General features: G+C 37.0%; 1 protein-coding gene across 6 annotated transcripts in view; it reads right to left on the bottom strand.

Annotated features, from left to right (window-relative positions):
• Positions 1-7,701: 7,701 nt before the first annotated feature.
• Positions 7,702-26,036, bottom strand: part of LOC121319718 (transcription factor SOX-5-like) — a 243,556-nt gene continuing 225,221 nt past the window's right edge. For 5 of the 6 annotated variants that reach the window (XM_041257435.1, XM_041257434.1, XM_041257431.1 and 2 more), the window contains 6 exons: positions 22,167-22,338; positions 17,983-18,155; positions 12,153-12,261; positions 10,234-10,407; positions 8,839-9,055; positions 7,702-8,491 (listed from right to left, as the gene is read on the bottom strand). In XM_041257435.1, the coding sequence (XP_041113369.1) occupies positions 8,188-8,491; positions 8,839-9,055; positions 10,234-10,407; positions 12,153-12,261; positions 17,983-18,155; positions 22,167-22,338 (1,149 nt within the window). In that variant the 3' untranslated portion in view covers positions 7,702-8,187. The remainder of the gene's footprint in view (positions 8,492-8,838; positions 9,056-10,233; positions 10,408-12,152; positions 12,262-17,982; positions 18,156-22,166; positions 22,339-26,036) is intronic. The other variant, XM_041257432.1, reaches the window with a different exon arrangement.

Here is a 26,036-nt window from a genome sequence, read left to right as displayed (position 1 = left end):
TAATAAGTATTCACCCTCCTTGGACATTTTCACGGTTTGTTGTGTTACAACCTCAAATCTTGATGCATTTAAATGGGATTTTTTTTCCTTTGATTTACACAACCTACTCAACACTTTGAAGAGGCAAGATAATTTTTATTGTGAAACAACAGTTAATGAAAAAAAAAAAATGAAATGTCTTGGTCAGATAAGTATTCACCCCCCTGAGTCAGTACCTGATAGAACCACCTTTGGCAGCAATTACAGCTGTGAGTCTTTTGGGGTAAGTCGCTACCAGGTTTGCACATCTGGATCGTGTAATATTCATCCATTCTTCTTGGCAAAATTGTTCAAGCTCTGTCCAGTTGGATGTGGATCCTTTGTGGACAGCAATCTTCAAGTCTTGTCACAAATTCTCAATCGGATTCAAGTCTGGGCTTTGACTGTGCCACTGTAGGTCATTCACTTTCTTGTTTAAGCCACTCCAGTGTCGCTTTGGCTGTATGCTTGGGGTCATCGTCCTGCTGAAAGGTGAATCTCCGCCCCAGTCTTAGGTCTTTTGCAGACTGAAACAAATTTTCCTCAAGGATTTGCCTGTATTTAACTCCATCCATTTTGCCTTCTACCCTGACAAGCTTCCCAGTCCCTGCCGATGAAAAGCATACTGGTGCCACCACCATGCTTAACAGTAGGGATAGTGTTACCTGGGTGATATGCTGTTTTGGGTTTGCGCCAGACATAACGCTTTGCATTTAGGCCAAATAGTTTGATTTTTGTTTCACCAGACCACAGAATCTTTTCCCACATCTTGTCAGTCTCCCACATGCCTTTTTGCAAATTCCAAGTGGGATTTTACTTGGGCTTTTTTTTTTATAAATGGCTTCCTTTTTGCCACTCTTCCATATAGGCAAGATTTGTGGAGTACCTCAGCTATTGTTGACACATGGACAGTTTCTCCCATCTCAGCCATGGAACGCTGTAGGTCTTTCAAAGTTGTCATTGGCATCTTGGTGGCTTCTCTGACCAATGCCCTTCTTACCCGGTTGCTCAGTTTGGGAGGACGGCCTGCTCTAAGCAGGCCGTCTATTTGCTTGCTATTCTCTTATAAAAAGCTTTTATGTAACTTAGACTTATTTTCATTTTTTAAATGTTCATTCATGATTGGCGTAAAGTTGCATGTATTGTAATGATTGCAATTTCCTATTTCACTATATCCAGTCAATTATTAAGAGTTGTTTGTTTTACTACAAACATTTTAAAAATCTATTTGACACATGTAATAAATGAATTGCAAAACATACAGTTAAATAGTAAACAACAGTCATAACAACTGTTTCGTAGGGCAAGAGAAAGAAATATTACAAGTAATATAACGCGCTGCTTTTTTAAGGAATAAGAAAGGACATATAATTTTTTTTCTGAAGAAACGAGTAACATGTAATAAGTTACTTTTTTCAGTAACTTGCCCAACACTGGCTGTACAAAACTATAAAGAAGCAATGTCTAATCAGCAAATTGTTTTAATACATTTGTCATCATAGCAGCTCTAAGGGATGCCCATTTGAAATAACACTAAAGAACAATTAATCAAAATGTGTTCTTGTGTTGTATACCAGGCTGTTCTTTGCTTTACAAAGCAAATGGAATTAAATAAACGTGTTAAAAAAGATAATCACTTCCTGTATGTTTATTACAAACAACAGCAAGCACAGTTCTGGAGCTCTCGCTTTAAGAATGTTGCCCCTACCGTAATTATCCACAAACCCACAAATTTGTAATTAAAATCCACCCTGAAAAGCTTCAACAGGATACAAGGCAATATGTGATACTATACAGTGTGTAAGTGATATGGAAAAGGTCTCTACTTTTTACTGAATTTAGAACCAGCTATAGAGTTGTATGTGGGTGCATGTTGTATGTGTAGAATTACATCATTTAGTAGTGCTTCTACTGATAGTGTATTTACTTGTAATAACATAATAACACTGCCAGTACATTATTTTATTCATATTATACCCTTTAAACGTTTCTTATGGTAAAAGGTGTCCAAACATTTCTTATGTTTAACTACATCTTAATACATTTTACCATACTTTCACCATGATATACAATAAGGGTAGAGACAACTAATATGAGTCACATAGTTGAGGTAAAAAATAGTCGAACAGGTCAACTAGTCACAACATTGCATACATTTTTGAAGGTTTGATGATCTTTGAATGTACTATTAATGACACTTTGCTGCTTGTGTACTACATTTTTTAAACTGTATTTATTCATGTTTTAGAAACAAATGGTAAAAAAAATGTGGTCAGGAAGATGTACAGTAACACCACGAGAGGTATTAACTATAACTTGTAACTGTATGTGAATTATAGACCACAATTAACATGCTGGTAAACTTTGTATTATTATTATATAATTAGTGCTTCTGACCTAGAACCTATAAAACCAGATACCCCCAATACAAAAAAAAAATGAAATTGGTGGATAGCCAATAAACACCGGAAAACACTGAGAATACTGTGGAAATTGTTAATCTATTCACATTGACCCTTTTCCCATTAAAAAAAATAAAACCTATTACAAAAATAATAATAAATAAATTTCCCAGTGCTGCTGGGCAATGTCCCATCTTCCTGACTTGTATCTATCATAAATTCGATCTGAATATTTTAAACCCGCCCCAACTACTGAGTGACAGCACATTCTTACATTTCTATTGGAGACTACACTTGAGAGATTCAAAACAAAATTACAATCAGGATGGAGGCTTGTTAGTGTGATGTAAAGCACAGTTAAGATACGGAAGATTTAAAACAGAATTGTGGCAAAATGTACAAAAATGCCTACACACAAAAACCCCAGAAGAAAGTACCTGTGGCCAGAGGGATTTCATTGTGGAAGACAGCAAAGGAAAGAAGGTACAACTTAAGTGTGCAAGTACTGTCGAGTTACTACTATACATATTTTGACAGAAAAAAACCCCCAAAAAAACGCTCAAGCATTTTGGAAAGTAACCGAAAACACTAATATCAAAAACAAAAGACTTGAAAAAAAAGATTTACATAAAATTTAAAAATAGCTAAAAATAAGCATCGAAAAATAGAATTAATAAAACCTGAAAAACAGAAGCCTTACATATAATTAAGTATAATAATGAATCTCAAGTAATTCCATTAAGTAGCCAATAAAATATTGTATATTGGTACTGGAGTTTGTACATTTTCACTCAATATACAATAAATGAAAAAGGCATATTGTATAAAACACCAACAAGTAGTCATTACAGTATATGGAGAAAGTGTTTGTGTGTGATGCATTTGGGGGTGGAAACTAAATTGAAATGCAGTGATACAGTTATGGTTTGCAATTAAATATGTTATACAAGGTGTGTGAGTTACTAGCTAGGATTGATGATTTAAAACTGTTCAATTATCTTCAGGTCTAACATGGATGGAGGTTCTGCAGCTCTGTCCTGCCACTGCATCACAAAACTGACCCGCAGACCCAGGTAAGAGTGGTACTACAGCCTCCTTGAAACTGTGACACTATGTCTCTTAAACAAATGGCTACACAGCCTGTCAAACTACTTGGTAATTTGGTTTTGGGAACTACAGTTCACTAATTACAATGATTAGACCTATAAAGACTATGATACTGTAGATACAATGCCATGTGTGACCAGTCTGTGTAAACAGCACTATGGTATTTTTTCTGAGAATTAATACTGTATCTGCTGCAGTGTTGAGTGGTTGCTTTGTAAAGCCACCAGCAGTTCCAATTGCATGTTGCCATGCGCTTCCTTTTCTATCAAAGTTTTGGGGAAGTGTATATGCATGTGTACATTGTTCCATACAGCACAAATTCACCAAACACTACCGATTACAGAACACATTGTTGTCTTTTATTATAGCCTTAAATGGCAATAATACTGAAAAAGTGAACTCAAAAACAGATGGTGGCAACCCACATCTTTTTTTTTTTTTTTTTTTTTTTTTTTTTTAAAGAGTACATCAACTCCTGCTTTTATTGTGGCATGAATAACATCAACAAAAAATGAAATATACAACTTATATTACACTATGTGTTATGAACAAAATATAAATCTATAACTCTATGTTATATTTACATATTTTATCTTTATTTTAAATTTCAAGTTGAGATGGTAAGTATTTTTATTATTTTACTTTGTTTAAGCTCCACTCATGTTTTTTTTTTTTTTTTTTTGATTGTCACTTCTTTTCTTTTTATTTTTTTGTAATGAAACAACATGCCAGAGATGGTGGCAAGTGAGTTGTCTAATAATTGTTTAGAGTCACTGCTGGCTAATAAGCAGGGGTGTAGCCGTTAATCAGACCTGTATCTTGCAGAGTGGTAATGAAGCTAATAACCAGATACACAATAAGATGCCAGATCAGCAGGTAGCAGATATTGCATATCTTTTAACTTCAATAAATTTTGTATAGCAGCCCTACTTTGTTGATTTTGGTCCACCCTGCTTTGAATTTTACACTGCCACATAAGCAAGTCTGAGAAGGTGCTAATGATGGAGATCACATCATGACATGTTGATGCCCCTGCTAGAAGAGTTAAACTGATAGTTGTGCAAGACCCAAGAAAACCCTCCAATATCGTTTCTTGTCTGACTTGAAGTTTACTGATTGGCAGGTCACCACACGCTGGAGCTAAAACAAAGTAGTCTTGCTAGGTCTAGAGTTACATAAATAAAACATATCACCTTTCATAGCAGGGTAAACCCAGTGGAACCTCATTAGCATCAACTGAAAGAAACCAACCAAATTAGATTAGCCTGTTAATGCTATCGCATTAGTTTTATTGTAAAAAAGAATAAAAGAATATGCTTTTTGTAGAGGATGCTCAATGCATCAAACATATATTAAGAAAACTCTGCAGTAACGGAAGTTGTATATAATTGGACGTCATTAATATATATACTATATATAATATAATATATATATATATATATGCTCTAGATATATATTAAACACATATAATATGTGTATATTTAATATAAAGGAAATTATATGTTAACATGGGTGGTGTTCTATATAATATAATATATATATATTAATGCACAATAAAAGACCCTTTAATATACAGTACACAAGGGTTATATTGAAGGGGCTGCAATAGAAGAAAACGTTTGCAGACTTCTGAGCATATGTTATTTTTACATACAAGATTGCAGTGCACTTTCATAGAGTTTCAAGAGTTCACAGTAGCCATGGGTTTTTACTAATGGAGTTCCACTGTGTTTCATGTAATATCCCAGCAAATGTGAGCGGGGCACTCAGAAGAGTCAAAAATAATGATTTGTTCACAAAAATGGGGAACAATATATTTTTGTTTAAAAAAAAAAAAAAAAGTGTTGTTTTTTTCACATTGTACATAAATTGATACAAAACACTTTTTTAAAAAACGTGTCCACAGAGTGCTTTAAGAAATGAATTTAACATGACCGTAGTTAACAATAAGATTACATTTTAATTTTGGCACGCATATTCTTACAGCAGAATTTAAAAGTACAAATAACAAAAAAAAAACTACTAATGATAACACTTCATAATGCAATCTGTATTATGTATTTGCCACTTTGTTGTTTGTTTGGTTATTTGCCACTTTTTAAAAGCCACTATATGGATAGCGGAGCCAAAATTGGAATTGAATCTTGGGGAAAGTTAATGAAAATGAATGATGAGAGAAAAAGTTATTTTTCTCCTTTGCAACAGCAGTTCATTTAACTTACTCCTTCTGAGAAAATAATAATAATAATAATATGACATCAATAGGACCAAAACAATACATAAAAAAGGAAACTACATTTAGATCTAAACAACAGGCTTAAATATCTACCAGCTACAAGTAATGCTGCATTGCTGAGCGGATTCATAAGATAATAAAAACCCAAAAAAAGATGGAGAAATAAATTATACATAACTTACTAACTTAAGAACAGCTGACCATTATTATAATTATTATTATTAATAATATTATTACACTAGAGGCAGTTCATTTGAAAAAATACAGTCTTCAAATACAAACAAAACACTGACATGCAGAATATGATCAGCTACTCCAAGCTTTGATAGCAGAGTGAGTTCACCGAAAAAAGAATTTCATCAAAACCAATGGGAATGAAAATTCAACTAAAGTAAACCAAAATGCATGCTTACTCCAATACTTGTGCTATTGAAGTTTTGTCACTCATTGTATGTCCAGCTGCTAATCTATGAGGATGTGACCTAGACTGACTTTACTTTTTATTTGACTTCTTCATTTTATCTTCCAGAACAATGGTGCTTCATATTTACGAGACATTAAGTGCCAATATGGAATGCATGATTTGTGTTTTTCCATATAGATTGCCTTTATTATTTGGCTACCAGAATGTATTAGGCTGTTGGGACTCCTCTTTTAAACCAGAGACATATAGAAGACACATATACTTTATATATTTATAAGCTTTCTAAAAATTGATATTTTTTCCTCCAAAGTACGAAATAAACACTTAGAGGAAAAGAAAGCATATAATTACCCTCAGGCATTATTTCATGGCTTGGTGTTTCCAAAACCTGTGCTGGACAGCCATGATCTGACTAGCTTTTGGGTAGACCCCTATATTACCCCAATAATCAGAAGGCACCATTCCTGCATGCCACATATTTGCTCTATTAACCTGGGCACTAATTTCAGGGAACATTTATTGTTTATTTAGCTGTCTGCTTGGTTTGGCATGCTAGGTAATGATTAAAACAGAGAGGCAGTTTTTTTTTTTTTTTTTTGTTAGCGTGGTTGGGGGTTACTTTCGTCGGAACCAATATCCGTTCCCACCAAACACCCCCCCACGTACTAATACATCAGTGGATGGGAGTATGTCCCCCTGTCCATACCATGTGTCCACACCCCTGTCTTAACCAAAGACAAATGTTTAACATAGTGCACCCTTAAGGGGTAGCCATATTTGACAGGTTTCCAGCATCAAATACTTTTATATTTAGTAACTACGATTAATGATATGAATCATTTGATATGAACTCCATTTCATGTTGTAGATCCTTAGGCTTTAAAAGGAAAGATCCATAATCTCTGCAGCAGAGCGGAGGCACAGCTTCATCATATTGTGAGTACCACGGCTTAAGTCCTTCCACAAGAAGTGCAACTGTTACAGCGTTAAATTTCAACGCAAAATAAAACACTTCAGATGATATGCACGAATGAGCATTGGAACAGGTGAAGTTTCATCCCCAGCGCCGACTTGCTAATAATGGTCCAACACATTATTAGTACCATAACACCCAGAGAAATCGACGTAATTTTAAAAAGAAAATGTATTTCTCTTGTTTCAGAAGTCTCTCTCTTCACCTGAGAACTGCACCTACAGTTTCTTTAAAGACAATAAAACAACAGCAAGAACAAAACAAAAAAATTCACAAAGTTGCTGGTACTCCAGGATCATATGGGATTGTCTAAAACACAACACTGTTCTAACTTAAAACATAGAGGATTAAAAAGGTTACCTATCTTCAATACTTAGTACAAATTTGGCACTTCCTATAAAATGTGGTTTCGGTGTGCAATGAATGGAGGGAAAGTTCTCAGAAATAAAGGATGCGACGACAGTTCATTGGAGATCAAGAAAATAAATTCCTCGTGAGGCGTTTTAAAATCTTTCTGTCAGGTGTATTTTACAAAAAAAAAAAAAAAAAAAAAAAACTGCACAAAAACATCAAAACACATTCACAAGCCACTTGTTGGCACTGTGTACCTGAGTGAGGATATTATAGAACGTCGTAGGACAAACAGCTGTTTTAAAAGTTTTTCAATAGACACGTCAAAGGGTAAGACTTCAGTGCTTGGGTATAGCAGCTGAATTACTGGCATCCTATTTTCTGTTTCTTTATTTTTTGACCCATAGTACATAAACTGCTTTTTCTTTTTTTCCTTTAGCCTGCTTTGCAGACAGGTATTGAATTCAGCAGAAGTCCTGACTAGTTTAAGACTTTTTTTCTTGTTTAAGTAACAGTCAGTGTATGACAAAGTTATTGTGCTTGGCCGCTGGTCACCAGAAAGATCAGAAGGGGGACTGTTATCCTTTCAGTGTCGGGGTGGGTGAGGAGAGGTGGAGGTTGTGTTGGTGGTGGTAGCGGTGGAGCTGAAAAAGTCCTGGACCGCGAACCCCCCTCATCAGTCAGCTTGTGCAGCGATGTGGTTTTCACTGTCGCTGCCGTAATCTGCGTCTTCGTCCTCGTACTCAAAGTCATCATACACATTGCCGTTGCTGTCATCCATGTGTATCTCCTCCTTGACCTGGGTCTCCTCTGTCTTCATGCTGTGCAGGTAAGTGCTCTGGATGACGGGAATGCTGGGCTCCGGGCTGCTCGACATGCTGGAGTGCTCTGAGGGGATCTGGGGGGAGGGCATCCCTGCCATTGCAATTGCTCCGGGGTACACAACTCCTGATGAGCTGATGGGAATCTGACCTTGTTGCCTGTTGGTGTGAACAAAAATGCTAATGAATATGATGCATTATGGTGAATGGATATTAGGGCTGAAGTCCCCTCCCTGTTAACGTGCTACTGTACCTTTTGTATAATAAGGGGCTTTCAGTTTAGTGCTATTTTTTTTTCAATCTTATTTTTATTTTGTTCATTAAAATACTAAGTTCAATATATACCAAAATGTCTACCATGCATCTTAATACTTTTAATGGCAGCAATAATTAGGGTGAGCTGATATTCCTTCAATATTTTACAGTACGAGGTTCTTCAGAGCATGTGATATATTCTCTATGTATACCTTTCTATCTATCTACAGGTATTAAGATGTTGTTCATACCCAACAGTAAAGTACTGCCTCATCTCCTGGCGCCGATTGCGCATGATGGTTTTGTATTCCCCAATCCTTAGCTTCTTGCCATCCACCAGGCAGGTGCGCTTGGGCCTGGGCTTGTACTTGTAGTCGGGGTACTTCTCCAGATGTTGTTTGCTAAGCCTGGCCTGTTCCTCATAGTAAGGCTGCTTTTCTAAGTTTGTCATGGATTTCCAGCGAGACCCTGGAAATAAATAAATAAATAAATAAAGATATAGTCAGACATTATGGTAAACACCCTTATGAAAGTTTTCTATGTGAATAGACCCTGGAGTTATCTTAGCTCTTTACTGAGAGCATGGGGGTGGTTATGTGGTCATGTGGCCTTTTTGCACGGTTCTCAAGATACATTTACCTCCTTATTGGCCCCCACTCCAGTAACAGGTAGTTTTCAAATACTCATTCCAGAAACTTCTCAGAGTATCAAAATGCATAGAATAATAAGGGGTGCTTTTCATCTTAGATGCAGTAAAATGTACCTTGTCTTTTTTATATGTGTTCTTTGTTTTTCTTTTAAATTGGGAACTGTTGTGTCACTGACAGTACATTTGTTTTAATACTATGGTTGACAAATACAACATCTGATTTTTCTCCACAGTGAACATTGCCCTGAGGTTTCTTATGACCCAGTGCATTTGTTAACTCTCCCTTCATTAAACACAATGAGTTTTCAACAGGCAAGGCAGGACTGCCCTGCACCGCATCCCGTTCTGCTACTTGTGCTATCTGCAATGAATTTACACTCATTCCAACTACTGTATATTTAACCAGAAAAAGATGTCGCTGCTGCCCTCAAAATTGTAATAGGAAATTCCCTATGTTAACAATTCAGTGTAGTGGCTTATTAAAACCAGATTTCAGTGTATTATAAAATGCTTAGAAGCTCTTTAAAACGTCAAAAGGAATCCCAGGGGTCTGCATAAAATGCCAGACTAACTCAAGTGCTTGTTTAATGCATAATTAATAAGTATCATATTGTTGGAGCCTGTTCTCCATAACAATTCATTAACTGTTAGCTACACAATGTAATCTTGCTTACAGGAATATAGTAATCTGACCTTTTTTTTTTTCGCAGGTGCTGCCATTTATTTTTTATACAAACTTGATTAATACAGATAAGAAATTGGCAAAGAGTGTTGTCAGCAGCATAAAGTAACAACCAATGGCCGTAACTAAGTTGCTCCAGTTGCTTCAAGAAAGCTGAAAACAAATTTCCATCAGTTTAAATGTGACTACATGTGCATTTCCTCATTTGTTCAGTTGAACAAAACCCTTTTTAAAAGATCTTGCGGGAAAGAACATACAAAGTGCCAATCAAGTTTCTCTGGTCTACACTGAAAACCATGTTTAGGGTTGCCTTACCCAGAATTTTGCTGATATTAGAGTTGTGCATGTCAGGGAAGGCCTGTAGAATTTTTCTCCTCTCATCTTTTGCCCAAACCATGAAGGCATTCATGGGCCGTTTGATATGAGGCTCGCTGCTTCCCCTGCCTCTGGCTTCTCGGAACATCCTTGAATCGGACACACTAGGGCTTCCTAGGTAAAAGCAAAAAAAAGTATGTTAAGATTTTTTCCTAAATGTACAAACATTTCCACTAGAGCATTTTTTGTTCTAGTGTGAATTATACACTTGTATAATACAAGTATTATACAACAGCATTTGTAAAAAAAAATAAAAAAAAAATAAAAAAAAAAAACGCTCATATTCTAAAAGAATATAATCTGTATAACTATATTGTAATACATTTGTTTTAAGTAGTAATTGATCTGTAGTGACAGATTTAACACTATTGCATCAGTCAGTCGGTCTCTTACTGGATCCATACAGTGCTTTGTAATTCACTTACAGAACCAAGCCTTTATTAGTGACCTTTTGTTTTGTACATTCCTCAATGATTTTTTTTCTATTTCTGCAACACCTGCATTTTTCATTTGGAACAGTATTAAATATTAATTTTAAAACGAACAGAATTTTTTTTGTGGGAAAAAGGTTTTTTTTTTTTTAAATCAGTCATCGCCAATGTTTTTTACCCCGGTTTTCGCCCCAATTTGGAATGCCCAATTATTATTTTTTTTTTATCCTGGTTCACCGCTGCAACCCCCTGGTGACTCGGGAAATGGAGGCTGGAGCGTGCGTCCTCTGAAATGTGCTCCTGCCAATCCATCATTTTTCTCACTGCGGATTGACAGCGAAGCCACCAGACCTATAGTGGTGGAGGACAACACAGATCTGAATGGCCCCACTGCAAACCTGCAGGCGCCCTATCAGCCACAGGGGTTGCTAGTGTGCGGTGATCCGTGTATTCCCTCGGCCAATTGTGCGCTGCCCCCTGTGTCACGGTTTGCAATGACATAGCCTGGATTCAAACCTGTGAACCCAGGCTATAGAACGCATCCAGCACTCCACGCAGAGTGCCTTTACAGGATGCGCCACTGATATTATTTATTATTCAGATTATATTTAAAGTAGGGGATTTTAAAATATATTAAACAAATAGTTTACAATGCCAAAAATTTATTCAGTTACTGTGACAATAATATGCATGTGTTTTTTTTTCTCTTGAGTAACTGCATTGCCACACTTCCACATCTTCCTAAACATTTTGATTTAAACGACACTTAAAATACAATAAAGCTTTCAGCTTCATAGATCCTGTCTAATATACTTTGAGAGAGAGAGAACAACTTTACAAACGCTACTTTTAACTGGGGGTCAGCCATTTTGTTCTGACCTTCACATTAAATAAGTGTGTTTCTGAAACGATCTGCCAATTTTAAATATACAGAGGACTACTGAACTTGTTTATAAACCTCAGTTGTTGAAGTCAGAAACAATGAAACATGTTGCATACTGCCTTGGCAATGGCACCTGAGTTAGAAGGCAATGGGAACAATTCCCAGTCAGGCTAGACTCAGCCTGGGCATATGTCATGGTGAACCCTCTGGTGAAGGCAGGCTGCCTGTTCCAAATGGATATTTTGTATCTAAATCCTGCTTGGTTAGAAAACAATACTGTCTATGGGAAACACAGTTGGCTACATGGTACCACAGCCTCTGCTGGAGTGGAGATTGGATGGTATCAGTGGTATAAGCCCTCTGAAACACAGCTTGTTCTGAGCTGCAGAAAACAGATGAGCCACAATGCTTCTGAATACCATGGGAAATAGACAGTGTTCATGCAGTTTAAATCTTATTTTCTATATTTGGTGAAAGTGTCTGTGGGCGAATGGACAGCTACTCCGGTTTGTCTGTTCAATTTGTAAAATAACACCCTTACTAACCATCTGAGTCTCCGCTCATATTAAACTCCATCATGGCATGGTTGAACTTCCCATCTTCAGTCTGTTTTACTGCAAGCTGCTGTGTCAGACTTTCCAAAGCGGCTTTCTCCTAGAACAAAATACATAACATCACTCAAACCAGTTCAATAATAGTTTTCAACGTGTAACAGTCTTTTAGATTTTGTAATGAATCAACATTTGTGTATCAAATAGTAATCTTACAGATTTCAAAACTGCATTACAGCTCTGAAATCTGATTAATACTGTAGGTCCACCCTGTGCTGGGGGGGGGGGGGGGGGGGGGGGGGGGGGGGGGGGGGGGGGGGGGTGGGGGGCCTTTTTATCCCCTGTGATTCTTTTAAATGCCCACTAGGGCACACTCTGTATACTGCCCTACTGCTTCTGGGTAAATCTGGTACAAGGCTAGACTCTCAAACAATGGCAAGTGGTGCTAATTGATGGACCAGAAGATGACACCTGAGACTTCTACGTAGTCCTTAACGGCTGCTTTTATGAAATGTACTCAATAAAACATCACAAAGAGATTACACAGCATCAATAGATAAATTACAATGTGACAGTCTCTAGGCATAAGCAGTACTGGATTTTTATCACATTGTGTGATGCCGAAAAATAATTCAAGGCACATTCTTTTTATTGAAAAGGGAACAATAATATGATTTCCAGTACCAGCAGTATCAACCTTGCTTGTTTTTATCCTTAGTTTGCCATAGACACACAACAGCACTGGCCCACATCTCACTTCACATACAAGACAGAAAGGGTAATGAAACAATTTGATTAGAACAATAACACTGAAATTGTGTAAACTCTCTGAGGATATCTCTGTGCTGCGAATGTCAAAACAGTCAGCTGGGCTTTTGTTGTGTATCACTATGACTCAAATGAACCTTCAATCACAGAGGGGGATGTGTCTGACTATAATTATACTGAGCAGAAGAAAGCAGAGGTTAACTTGCATTGCGGGATGGGGGGTGATGCAGGATACAGGTTATCAAAGAACACTTATCAATAAAAAAAACAAAAAAAACAGAATATGTATTTCTTCATATTAACGGTAATGTTGTAATCTTTTAAAAAGGAATAATCACGGAATGTAACAGTCATGGATGAAAGTTGTCAGCTAGTTGTGTATCATGAACTTTTGCATGTAACAATAAAACAAGCCTTTTTGAGCAGAATGATTAAAAATCATTCAGCCGTGTTTCATAACAAAATGTAAAGTATGTTCAAAGCTCTTGCTCTATATGAACGCAATACAGATGCTTATAAACTAGACTATTTGATCAAATTAACATATAGTACAATCATTTGAGTGCTGGAGTGTACTCTACATTCTGTTTATAAAAGCATTTCCATGAAAATGATTATCCTGTTACTCTAATTGATACAATACAGATATTAGTATTCTACTGCGGGTGTCTGCAGTGCATGAACAGTTAAATCTGCTGGTCTCATCCATCAGGCAAGCCAGCAAGGCATCAATATGAATGATGGATGTGAAATTATTACGGGGCTGCCACCAAACGCACTCTCTGCCATTTATAACTAACACTGGAACTGACACGCTTTTTTATTAGGCATCCACATTAAGTCAACATTGGTCACTGTCATCTTGCGTTCAGCGCTCTGTTAAGACGGAGAGGGGATAGGTAGTAACAGGGACTTAACACTCTGTAAGGTTGGAATGACAAAGCAGTCCCCTGTTCACAACACTGGAATAACTACTGTTACAAATGGCTCTTTAGTCAAACCACAAAATGCAAATGCATGTCAAAGACCCTGCAGCTGAAAAAAGGGGAAGCACCTGGTGAACTGAAATAGAAAAAGATTGCACTAAAAGGCTGATTGTTGCATTATATATATATATATATATATATATATATATATATATATATATATATATATATATATATATATATATATATATATATATATATATGAACAGCTTTAATAATACTTTAATAATACAGATTTACAGACTCTGTGAAAAAAACACAGATGGCCTCAGAAGAAATATGCTGGTAAGGTTTGGTATACTCACTGTTGTAAATAAGGAAGCTTGTTGAGAACGGCAATAGGGAAAGTATTTAAAATACAATCATATGAATTTCAAATAATTACCTTGGATCGCTCAAGCAACTATGGATATAGTATTCAAGTCAAGATGAATTTTCAACCCATAGTGACTTAAACTCATTGCAAGTTAATCAGTGTTTGTGGCCACAAGTTATGGTGGCCTCTACCCTATTCCAACTACACACCACCATCAGAATGTAAGCTAATTTGTAGCTTTATCACTCATCTCATGGTGAAGCCAAAGATTAGAAGGGCATTGTGGCTGAATTACTCACACTCCTTAAGCAAGGCTCCTCTTGGGAAGAGGAGGCAAAATCAGTAGAGCAGTGCTTTGGTGCAACTTACCCTGAGTGCCCCCAGGCTTGGAGATTTGGGATCTACGTCTATAGAAAGATGTGAGGCATGCCGTGAGGAAGCATGTGTTAGGTACAAATGCAGGTCAGCAGTTACAGCACTGGGCTGTAGTGTAGGCACCCACTGTATGCACACCCATAGACAAACCTGGTAGTCCATGGAAATGTAGTACTACTCTGGCCACAGTTACTCATTCAGTATATTGAATATAACTGTGGTGTGGCATTTATATATTCACCAACATTGTTGTAGCATCAACATACAACCATTTGTCATCTTCAAAGGCCAGCCGCTCACTTTCTCACTGACGAGGGTGACCCATCTGTCTGGCTTATCGGAGATTTTTCATCTCTCTGCATTGCTTAGGTGATTTCAGATCCCGGAACAGCCAGCTCTGCTGGCATGCAAATTCATGAACTCTGGAAGCTCCGGAGACCAAAACTCCGGAGATCAATACATTATATCATACAATGCCTGCTCGTTTCAAAACCGTTTTGACCTTAATTTGAAACTCCAAGTATGGGAGGGTTCACTTAAAGTGAGATTTACACACCTAGTTTATATTTATTGCACTAAATAAAAGGCAGATTTACAGCACATTTACATGGCAAATGCAAGTGTCTCGTTAATCTTCATTTCTTTTTTTAATATATGTTCAGCTTTCCAACCCCAGTGTTGCATGTCCAACTTAATTATACAATTAGAATACATCACACAATTACAGCACCTTTAAAATACACTTAAAACTGTCCCCACCATTAGAATATGACCTTCTGTGAATTGCGAAGCTATAATGAAATGTTTTATCCTGTGTGATGCTAATAAATTGTTATTCTGAGTTCATTCACAGAATGTAAATAAACCTGCTAAGGGAATATAATTTAACTGATAATTTTTTTACATTTTTTTGCTGTTATTATTATTATTATTATTTTTTTTTTTCTTATTTCATTGTGGCACATTTTCTATGATCCAAACATAATATCAGCAAATACACAGCCACAGCCTTAATGGACAAATGCTTCAATAATCTTATACACTATGAAGCAATATATTTTACTGAAGTTTCCTGTAATTTTGAAGCCTTACTGCAGGCCTGGGGCAATCCTGTGACTCTTCCCCAGTCAGTATGGCAGGATTGCAAGAGATCATTGGCTTCTCTCTTTGCTCCACCCTTAAACTGTTGGAACTACTCTGCTCTGCAACTGGCCGCCTTCTAGCATAGGCATGACACCTACAAGGCTAAACAACCCCACCACCAGTATTAAAGCATCTCCTTTGTGACCAGAAAACATGTAACTGGGATATGAACAGTGATTTGGAATCACTTTTTAAAATCCTGCCCTATCTTTATTGTTAAATTCCAAAAATAAAGCTAGATCTACAGTGCCAAGCAACCTGAAAATCGTTAGTCTGACTTGTTTATACAGACTACTCAGTTTGAATTGCAAGCAGAATTTGCCAACAGGTTTGGCAGTGGTTTCTAGAGTAAAAAAAAAAAAAAGGTGCTTTTGTGGGTTTGTACCAAATTGCTGCACTAATTGGGTTTGACAGTAAATCATAACTATAGAGGGCCTCTAATACTGGAAACAGAAGCAGAAAAGAAATAAACAATAAAAAAGAAGGACAAAAGTGAATGCAGATGTTAAAATCCCTTAGAACTGGTTACAAATAGTAGTTTCATGGGAGTGATGAATCTATAAAATAATATCAGTAGGCTATTCACTCTGGTGACCATGAACTCAAAACCACCAGGTTGACTGAGTGGGTTACATGCTTGTCCATTCTTGGGTGTCAAAGCTAAGCTTAAAGTAGATTTCAAGCTAGAGGAAACAGATGGGAGCTGACTGAAGAAGCAGCACTCAACAAAAGGTAAGCACCACAGTGCAGGTGGTCTTATTTTTAAGACTCCTATTAGTAACTTTGTCTACACTCAAGTCTACATTTTTAAACAGCAGTTAAGTACCCCATGATTGTGTGTACTACTGTAAGTTCCTCATCACTGGAGGTGGTTCTTCCTCACTTAAAGCAACTATTGTTTGTTTTTTTCTTGTTTTTTTTTAAAAAGAAACCAATATGTTAAGGCTGTATTTTTGCATCCAGGAGCAAAAAAACCCCACATCCTCTCAATTCTGTATCATCAGTAGCGACAAGCCCGATTATTGCCCTTCCCGCACCCTATTACATGAAATGTGTATTTTTTAATAAATCTAGGCTGCCATGATACCAGTTTAGGGCTTCACTAGAGGCATTGTACAACCTTGTCATGCTTCGACTGATTAAGGGTCAATGAACTGGAATCTGCTTTGATTCTTTAGCATCTTCAAAGCTTATAACCCCTGCCCCCCTTTAAAAAAAGCAGTGTCTAAAGTCAGCCTAAAATCATGTGTTAGAAAAACAGCTGATCTGCATTAAAGAAGATTAAGTTGCATTTCAGGGGCTGAGAGCTTGGATTATTTTAATGTACCTCCATCTGAATACAAGCAGTCAGGACAATTACTGTCATTAGACTTGAATGACTGATTTGTAACCACAGCTCAAGAGAGTGTAGGGCTGGGTCCTTCATGAAAATGAATTTCCATGCCATCAAAGACATTTTAATGGGCTTCCCTATCAAACCACAAGGCCTGCCTTGCAAATACATAAAACTCTGAATGAAGGCTTCCTGTCCAAAAGGATTTGGCTGGTTGTCGGTTCATAATTCACAGCTCAGCTTCACACAGGAGGTAACGAAAGAAAGAAAAGGGTAAAAAAATACAACAGGCATGTCCTTTGATTTGGGGGGTTTGCATCAGTACAGATGCTTTCTAAGCTTCTCCAAACTGCTGTATCCAACAGTTGACTTCAATGTGCTTAACAAATAACTGCAATTTAGCTGAGCTTCCGAGGAACAGTTTGAGTCACTTTGAATTAGCATCAGGCAGTGTTAAAAGTCGTTTTTGCTGGGGAGCGAGGAAAATACATTTCTGCTCAGAGCGTTCCTTGAAGAAAGCTTAAATATTTGAATGGATTTTTTTCATATATTACCTTTTGTTCTTTTAAGTCGCTTATTTTGATCTTCAAGACTCCAAAACATGCCTTAAAGATACCCCTATTATTTTTAAAACCAGCTGTAGAAATATCTGATAATAACTGTCTTATGTTCCCATGTAAAAAAAAAATGTAAAAAAAAAAAAAAAAAAAAAAATACAATGGGGTGGATAAATTATAGAGCCGAGTTAAAAAAAAAAAAAAAAAAAAGCTTGTTCTTAGCCTTATAAATGATAATTAGAATATATCAAACAACACTTTCTTAAGAAATCAATTTGCTATATCTCTTGTGTAATATGTAAATAAAAATATTTACAAAACCACACAGTGGTAGGAAACTACTGACCTTTTCTGTTCTGCCATTGTTTAGCCCCAGACTGTTGACTACAGCCACCTTTGCATCCAGCACCTGTTGCTCTCTCCTGAGCTGCTCTTTCATTTGCCTGGCTTCCTGAAAAGCCTTGTTGACTGCATCATGGTCATTCAAGTAACCACCAGAGGTGATAGAGGAAAGAAGATCTGGGGAAAAATAGCCGAAGGGGCAACTTGTTAGTATAGATGGCCGTTTTTTATCAACCATGTGCCGACACCAGGGCCACACAATAATATTCCATTCTGGAAAGGACACTTGTACTAAGATTTTTGCCAGACTGCTCCAGCACCAAATGAGGAAGGTTTATGAGAGCCGACCCATAGGACTAAAGGACTTATTTATTATTTATTTAGTAGTTGCAAATTGATTTTACCCCCAATTTGAAAAAGCCAATTTGGCTCAGCTCACCACTACCACCCCCTTGGGAGTGGTGAATACGAACACATGCTGTCCTCCAAAACATGTGCTGTCTACCAACTGCTTCTTTTCACTCCGCAGGCCTGCCATGCAGCCAACCCAGAGCTACAGCATTGGAGGACAATGCAGCTCTGGGCAGCTTACAGGCCCACAGGCGCCCAGCCAGTCTACAGGGATCGCTGGTGCACAGTGAGTTGAGGACACCCTGGCCAATTTAAGCCCTCCAACCCCAGGTGACGCTTGGCCAATTGTGCGCCACCCCCTGGGAACTGCTGTCCACGGTTGGCAATGGAATAGCCTGGATTTGAACTGGTGACCTCCAGGCTCTAGGACGTATCCTGCACACTACGTGGAGCGCCTTTACCGGATGTGCCACAAATACAAAGAGTATTGTATTTTTATATATAGTGCATACTGTATGTATTTAGTATGTACCAAGTAAAAACAACAGAATACAGTTTAATTAAAAGTCAATGCACAATGCAATGTACATACAAACTTCTGTCCACTTTCAAAGTGGCTTTGGGACACACTTAGTCTTTTTTATTTTAATAACAAAGTAAATTCTTTGAAAAGCAATGCAATGAATAGTATTCTGCTGTGCTTTATGGAGATTACACTTATTACATCCAGGGCCTGCTAATTTACCATTAAACATCTGCCAAATGGATATCAAAAAAACATCCACTACATCTGGCATCGTAGTTACTATCTGGGGATAAATCTATCGCAGCCTGTGTGAAGTTTATGGCTCTTAATCTGTTGTAATCTACTGGTAAATGTCATCTCAAGCCAGATTAAGTTTTCAGATTAGTAATGACATAAGCGTACACGCTTAAAAAGTCATAATGAACAAATCTAAAGAGCTGACATTTTTTATTTTACAATTTTTTATTGTATTTTATTGTAACTGCATTTCAGCCACTGCAATATTAGAGAGTATATTTCACAGGCCACAGTTCACTAAAGTTGCACCATAGATGGGGACTATAAAACAGAGCAGAACCTGGTGAACAGCACAATATGAACTTAGTTGTTTTTTAATTGTAATCCAAATTATTAAAGTTACAGGATTTAAGGGCACAGACAGTCAGACAGGCAGTGCTGCACCTTCCAGCAGCAAAATAACTTATTTTAGGAAGCCTAGGACACACATGAGCGGCGCGGCACCGTTAGCGGGTAGCAGCAAAATGCCACACATATCGCTCACCATTTAATTTAAATTAGAGTGAACACACATTGACGAAAAAAAGACATTGTGGAAAAGTGTCGCAGCGGCAGAGTTTTAGAACGGCAAAATATCGCTCGGTGAGCGATATTTTGCTGCTCAAACATTTTCCCGCAGCAGCAAAACTGGGTCTAGCCAATCAGGTCCTTTGTGTGGGATACGTCATGAACTCAAATATCCATCAACACAGAAGAGCCACTGATAGCTGATGTTTCTCAGCATCCCGAGCTATTTGATTATAAAAATAAGAATTTCAAGGACTTTGGTTATGGGTCTATTGAATGATCTAAAACAAATACTAACCACTTACACCCTGCATTAATCCAGCTACTTGACATCCTGTATCATTTGACAGATGTGCACATCAAGTAATTAAAGTTAACTGATTACTGTGTATACAATTGCAAAGAATGTGATTCCTTTTTTCCTTCATAATAGCAGCTCCTATACAGTGTATAACTACAGATATAGTACCATAGTCCAGTCTTGTTAAGTTTGGTGCTGTATACATATATAATAGACGTTTCTTTGTAGATAAAGGTGTTCACATTGTATCCCAAAATAAATATCATATTTTACATACATATCCTTAGGTAAATAAAAGGCAAATATTTCTGAGTGGTGTTCAGATATGGAAACTTAGAATGTTAAATTCTGATAAATTTCTGGAGATGGACGTGGTGGTTCAAGCAGTAAAAGTTCAAGAATGATATACATTTTTTTGGGCTGTTGTACTGTGCTGGGAAGTGGTGGGCGTTTTTTTTTTTTTTTTTTTTTTTATCGCAGCTTCACAATGTTGATGTGTGTCCACCAAGCAAAGTGGTATTGCCGTGCACTGCCCTGCTTTGCTCCCTGCAAGCAGTGCCGCACCGCTCATGTGTGTCCTAGGCTTTAATCTGACCCAATATATATATTGGCGAACAGATGGAAAGATTGAGAGACACAAGGCAGATGCTAATTGAAAACAAAATGAACTGCTTGCCTCAACATGTTCCACTGTATTCCAACAAACTTTACACCCTAATCCATTTTGTAGAACAAAAAACATCTGGGCCGTAGATCCACTAATCTGCCAAACGTACTATTAAATCCTATGACTTGTTGATAAACACTGATATAAAAGAAAGGAAGTCTAAAATGGCTAACTGCTGTGTTAGGAGGGGGGTGGTGTTAATGCTTGCTTTTTGTGTACAACATGAAAGTACAGTACTTTTAAGAGCCTTGTCTAATCTCATCAGATGACACATCCTGCTTGTAAGGCAAGGCCTTTGTTTTCATTTTGGCCTCTAAATTGCCAAAAGATTTTAAGAGAACTTCCTCTCTGTTAAAAAAAGAGAAAGCTTGGCATGTGTCTTAATTTATGGATGAGAGTCCCTGTCTTTCAGTGTATCATTACAGAATAGGAAGAGAATAGACCTTAACGACTTCCGAAATTCAATCAGTGGCCTTCACTCCAACTGTATCTTTCACTCCCTAATGCTCAGCTGTTTAACATCAATACAAGATTTTAACAAACATATGAACAAACAAGATGCGTCTTGTACGAAAAATGTAAACTGAACCGATCAGCGAACTGGTTTGCATGCCAGTTGATATACAAGATAGAAAGTTGGCAGTTTCTTTTTCCCAGAATTCCTTTTTTTGGGTTTGTGTCTAGGTTGATTCACCATCAGGTGACAGGGACAGGAAGAAATGAGGCATGCTATGGACAGACTATTTAATTTGTTATCCTTCTGTAAATTGCTGAAATTATAATTATATATATTCAGTGTAGTTTAAATATGCATAATTAGCTGCAATGTCAACATGTATTTTAAAATTAAAAAGTGTCAAGAAGACTTTTGTTTTAAATACAAATTTAGATCAGCAAAATCATCTGGTCATCATCTCCAACAGAAAACAAAACAACACCCAGCTGTTTACAGTTGCACAACAGATAGAAGCCATTACAAGCTGTTTTTGTGGGATGTTTTGTAATACCATGGAAAGTGTTAAAAGCGGCTTTGTAGATAATCAAAAGTAGTGATCATGTGTTGTTGCCTGGTGAGAGCAAAATGCGTCACTAAAACCATATAATGTGTTAAAGGAATCATAAAGTGAATAGTTTAAGCATCAATAATACAATACTCTGTCCTACTCACTAATGAGGCACATTCACTGGGTTAATCGGATCTTACATAAATGGAGAAAGTGAATTCAATCTGTCACTAACAAATAATAAAACATTTTTTGGATGCTATTAAATACAGCCACACAGTGGTTACAGACCATTCCCAACAACATGTTTTGACACTGTCCCTTCAGTCTTGTTTGCTTTATGCTCATATGAAATTGGTTCAGCAGAGATTCTTGTTGTATTAATAATAGACACAAAGCTCTTTAAAAAATTTACATCATAATGTTTATACAAAAGTTTCAAATCACCTTTGAGACATGTTTTTCACTCTCGCTCACACACACACACACACACACACACACGTAATTGTATAGCAGCATATTCAAAGGGACCTACCTATTGAGTTCATTCTGGAGGGAGGGCTGGCGAGTGAGGCTTGGAAACTGTGTTTCATGGATCCTGTGCTCATTTTCATACTGGGGACCTGTGGGGATGCAGGGGATGTCGGTGTTTTGCTCTCAGTTGTCTTGGGCTTGGATGACAGATTCAATGGCTGTGCACCCTCCTCCTAGAAAACAAACAAAATACATAATAAAAAGTGCCTTGGAGCTTTGGAAAAGTATGAGATTGTATGTGCATAATTTATATTGGTGAATGCACATGAAATATATCTGCCTAATTAATCTTTCGACTTCAACTGATTATTGTGATTTTATAAAGATTTTACTATTATCTAGATTTCAATGTTAAACTTTAGTTAACATAATTTCAGCTATACTAGAGCTGGGTGTTATTTAGATTTGTGATATGTGTTTTTTTTTTTTATTTATTATTAGATCTCATACAATCTGCACAGTGGGCTATTAGTTATTTAGTTGCCTAATAATGTAATTTTCTGTGGCATTACTAGTATTCATTCCAGTAGTCTTTACATTATTTTCTATATTTTTAAGTCTTCAAATGGATCTTTATTTAATTATATTAAAAGGTAAGAACAAATACAAATACTCCCTGAATGAATTCTACTGGATTTTTGGAATTGCAGGAAACTCCCAATACAAGTTTTTTTTTTTTTATCCATAGCTTGCTTGCTATGTTTCCAAGCAAAAGACTGATAACTTGATAATTGTAATATATGCTGAATCTATGGTGGATAGAGAGCACAAAGGCATTTCCAAATTCAAGAGGAAGAATGAATACATGTCTGCAGCCTCACATACCAGAAGATGAACAAAATGGCAGCACCTTTATAACCCACTTTGTGAAGTTATCAGGAGAGATAATAAAGGCACTGAGAGGCACAGGCAGTTGTGAAACATGTTGTATAAATTAATCACGCTTCTGATATTATCACCGTTGATGAAATAATTGCATTAAATTAAGCGGGGATGTTCACATGACAGGACGGCTGAATTAGATAATGCTCATCTGCAGCTGCAGTGCTCCCCACACACACACACACATACACACTCCCTCTCTGATTAAGGAAAACACAGTCAGTCTGCAGTGGTAGTGGGAGGAGCGCCTTTAAGTCTATGTGCCACATGCTTTCAGAAAAACATCCATCGCTTGGGTTTTTTGTTAGTCAACCTAGGCCACTCATTAAGGAAGCCACATGGAAATATGTGGGAGAGGGATACTTCCTACTGTTTGTAATTAAACTTAAAGAAATATATTAAATCCTTCATCATCCCAAAATTCTAAAGCCACAGTGTAGACACTTGAAAACACAGAGCTCTAGTTTTTTCTTAGGGCAAGTGTACTCTGCTCATTATAAGAAACCAGGGACATATCATTTATATACTGTACAGGATTTTTTTTCTTTTTTTGCATTTTAATACATTATTAAGCTCCAAATTACAAAAAGTAAATTACATATACACACCATGTCTGGAAAGACTGAATTTTGACCACAAATTGTTTTGATTTGTGTTTGAACAGTTTATGAAACCTGAATATTTATTAAGGATAATGCCTCATCGCATTGCTCTTGAAATGTCTATGAAGAAAATCCTTCAGTGGGATGTTGGCCAATCTGAATAATGCCACTGACAAGGAATTACTGTGATTGGTTAAGCTTTGCATGAAATATGTGTCACTTGGACAGTATAATTACATTTCAAGCCAAATGCCTTGAGTCTGTAAACAGCAGGTAAGAAAGTTTTCCTGTAAGACATTTATATAATTCATACATTGCTCTCTGCAACTTGTTAAAAGCTAATGAACACCTTTTGTGGTTCTAACCTTGGTAGGTTGACTTACAGAATGTTATGCATGTTAGCAACACACACTAGCTGCCAGTGAAATGCAATGGAAATGTTTTTGCTGAGCCAATGTTATATGTTATCGTGGCATTTGATGAACAAAGACATCAGCATGTGTGTCTATATCATCTAATTTTAATATTGTTTAAAAACCCAAAAGTTCTAAACATACTGCAAACAATTCCTTTTTTACTTTTATTTTAAGGCGTTAAAAATTTAATTTACTAGATTTATTCAGGAAAAGAGTTTTATACAAGTACATACAAAAGCAAACAGGAAAAAAAGGAATGGTCACGCTGCAGACTGAAAAAATGTTTCCACTGAATTCTATGCTTGTGAGTGTAGTTTTTTTATACATCAAGATGAACTCTAGCTGAAGAATATTTTTTATCCTGTGTAATTTACCAGAAACAAATTCACTGAAACTTAAGCTAAGAGAAGCAAGATCAAGACCATAACAAAAATCGATCATAATTCATAAGGTATATACATAAAAATCTGCTAACAAAAAAAGGAAATAATACAATAAAGTAACTTCACGGTAAGCACTCTGCAACTATCAAAAGAGAGTGCTCACAACTGGAATTAATGTAGGGATAAGTCTTGTATCAAGACAGATTTAAAATAAGACTTGTAATGCACTGTTTGCGAGAAGCAACATACAAATATATGACAGCATCACCTACTATCTTATCAGGGAGACGACTTTTCAATTACAGCAAACCTGTGTGCAGTGTGCTTATTCATTTGGATCACTGTTATCTATGAACCCAGAAACCAATACCAAGGAGTCTGACATGAAGCAGGCCTTCATTCTGCTTTATGGTGTGACCAGAGTTTATCAGTATGACCCTGTCTCATTTCATATGGGTGAAGGCAGGTCGCAGGTCACTTACTGGTCACCTGGGAAAGATTTATGTCTTGTGTCTTCAGCTACCCAATATGCTACACAATAGGTGCACTTTTTGGACCTACAATGAACTCATCTCATACCTTCCCAATATTTTTTAACACTGCTATGGAGACAGGACTAGCTTGTTAAACATTGTTAAAGTAAAAAAAAAAAAAGGTGAATGTTTCTAAAAGCTCCTGGGTTTCAAATCACAGCTACTGCCATATTGTACTGTGTAACCTAGGGAGCAAACCACTTTACCACCTTGTGCCTCAGTCTAAACATCTTGGTACAAGCAAGAACTCAATATAAATGAGGGAGTTTGGATTTTCTGGCGAAATATATTTTTTTAAATACATGGTAACCTGATTTCAGGCTGAGACTACTTCAGCAAAGCAGGCAGCTGACAAGGGATCAATAAGGACACAATGCTGTGCAAAAACATTCTGCAACCTTTAAAAAATAAGATTTTTAATCTGACTCGTGTACATCATTTTTTTCTATTAATAACCCTGTACCCGGAATCTGCGCCCAATAGTTGTCATCTTTCTCATCTCTTCAGTTCTACACAATAGTGGGTCACGTGACCACACAAGCCACTCCATATATATGGTAATGTAATACAGAGAGAAACATGTGTCATCCTCTGTCACTGTAAGAGCTGCAACTCCTTCCTTTATTAAAACTGAACTGTGACACATTGCTTGGCAGGAGACCAAGTGAAATCGATGGCTTAGATCTCAGGCCAAGATCCGAGGTCAATGATTGTTCTTAATCTTTAAAGTCACCCTGCTGAGGCTTCAGCAAGAAATCATCAGGATAAAACAACAGAAAAAGCTTCTTTCCTGCCCCATCCCCCACTTGGTTTTATGTGAGCATCCCTCCATCCTCCTCTTTTGGTTTCTGACATTAAAGTCAGAGAGCACATTTAAATCCCAGAAATCCCAGTTTCTACTTTATTTCCCCATTAATCCCTGACAGTGGTGTTTGGTTTAAAAGACATCAAGTTATGTTTATTTTAAACTCCTGCAGTTTGATTATATAGTACTGACAGAAAAAAGGATTGTAAGGTCAAGCTGCTAGCTGGCCATTTTCCAACGGATTGGGGTA

The sequence above is a fragment of the Polyodon spathula genome, chromosome 8 (genome assembly GCF_017654505.1).
Source record: "Polyodon spathula isolate WHYD16114869_AA chromosome 8, ASM1765450v1, whole genome shotgun sequence".
In the NCBI taxonomy this organism is placed as follows: Eukaryota; Metazoa; Chordata; class Actinopteri; order Acipenseriformes; family Polyodontidae; genus Polyodon; species Polyodon spathula.
The sequence above is the reverse complement of the archived record's forward strand: the minus strand, read 5'-3'. Positions and strand labels throughout refer to the sequence as shown.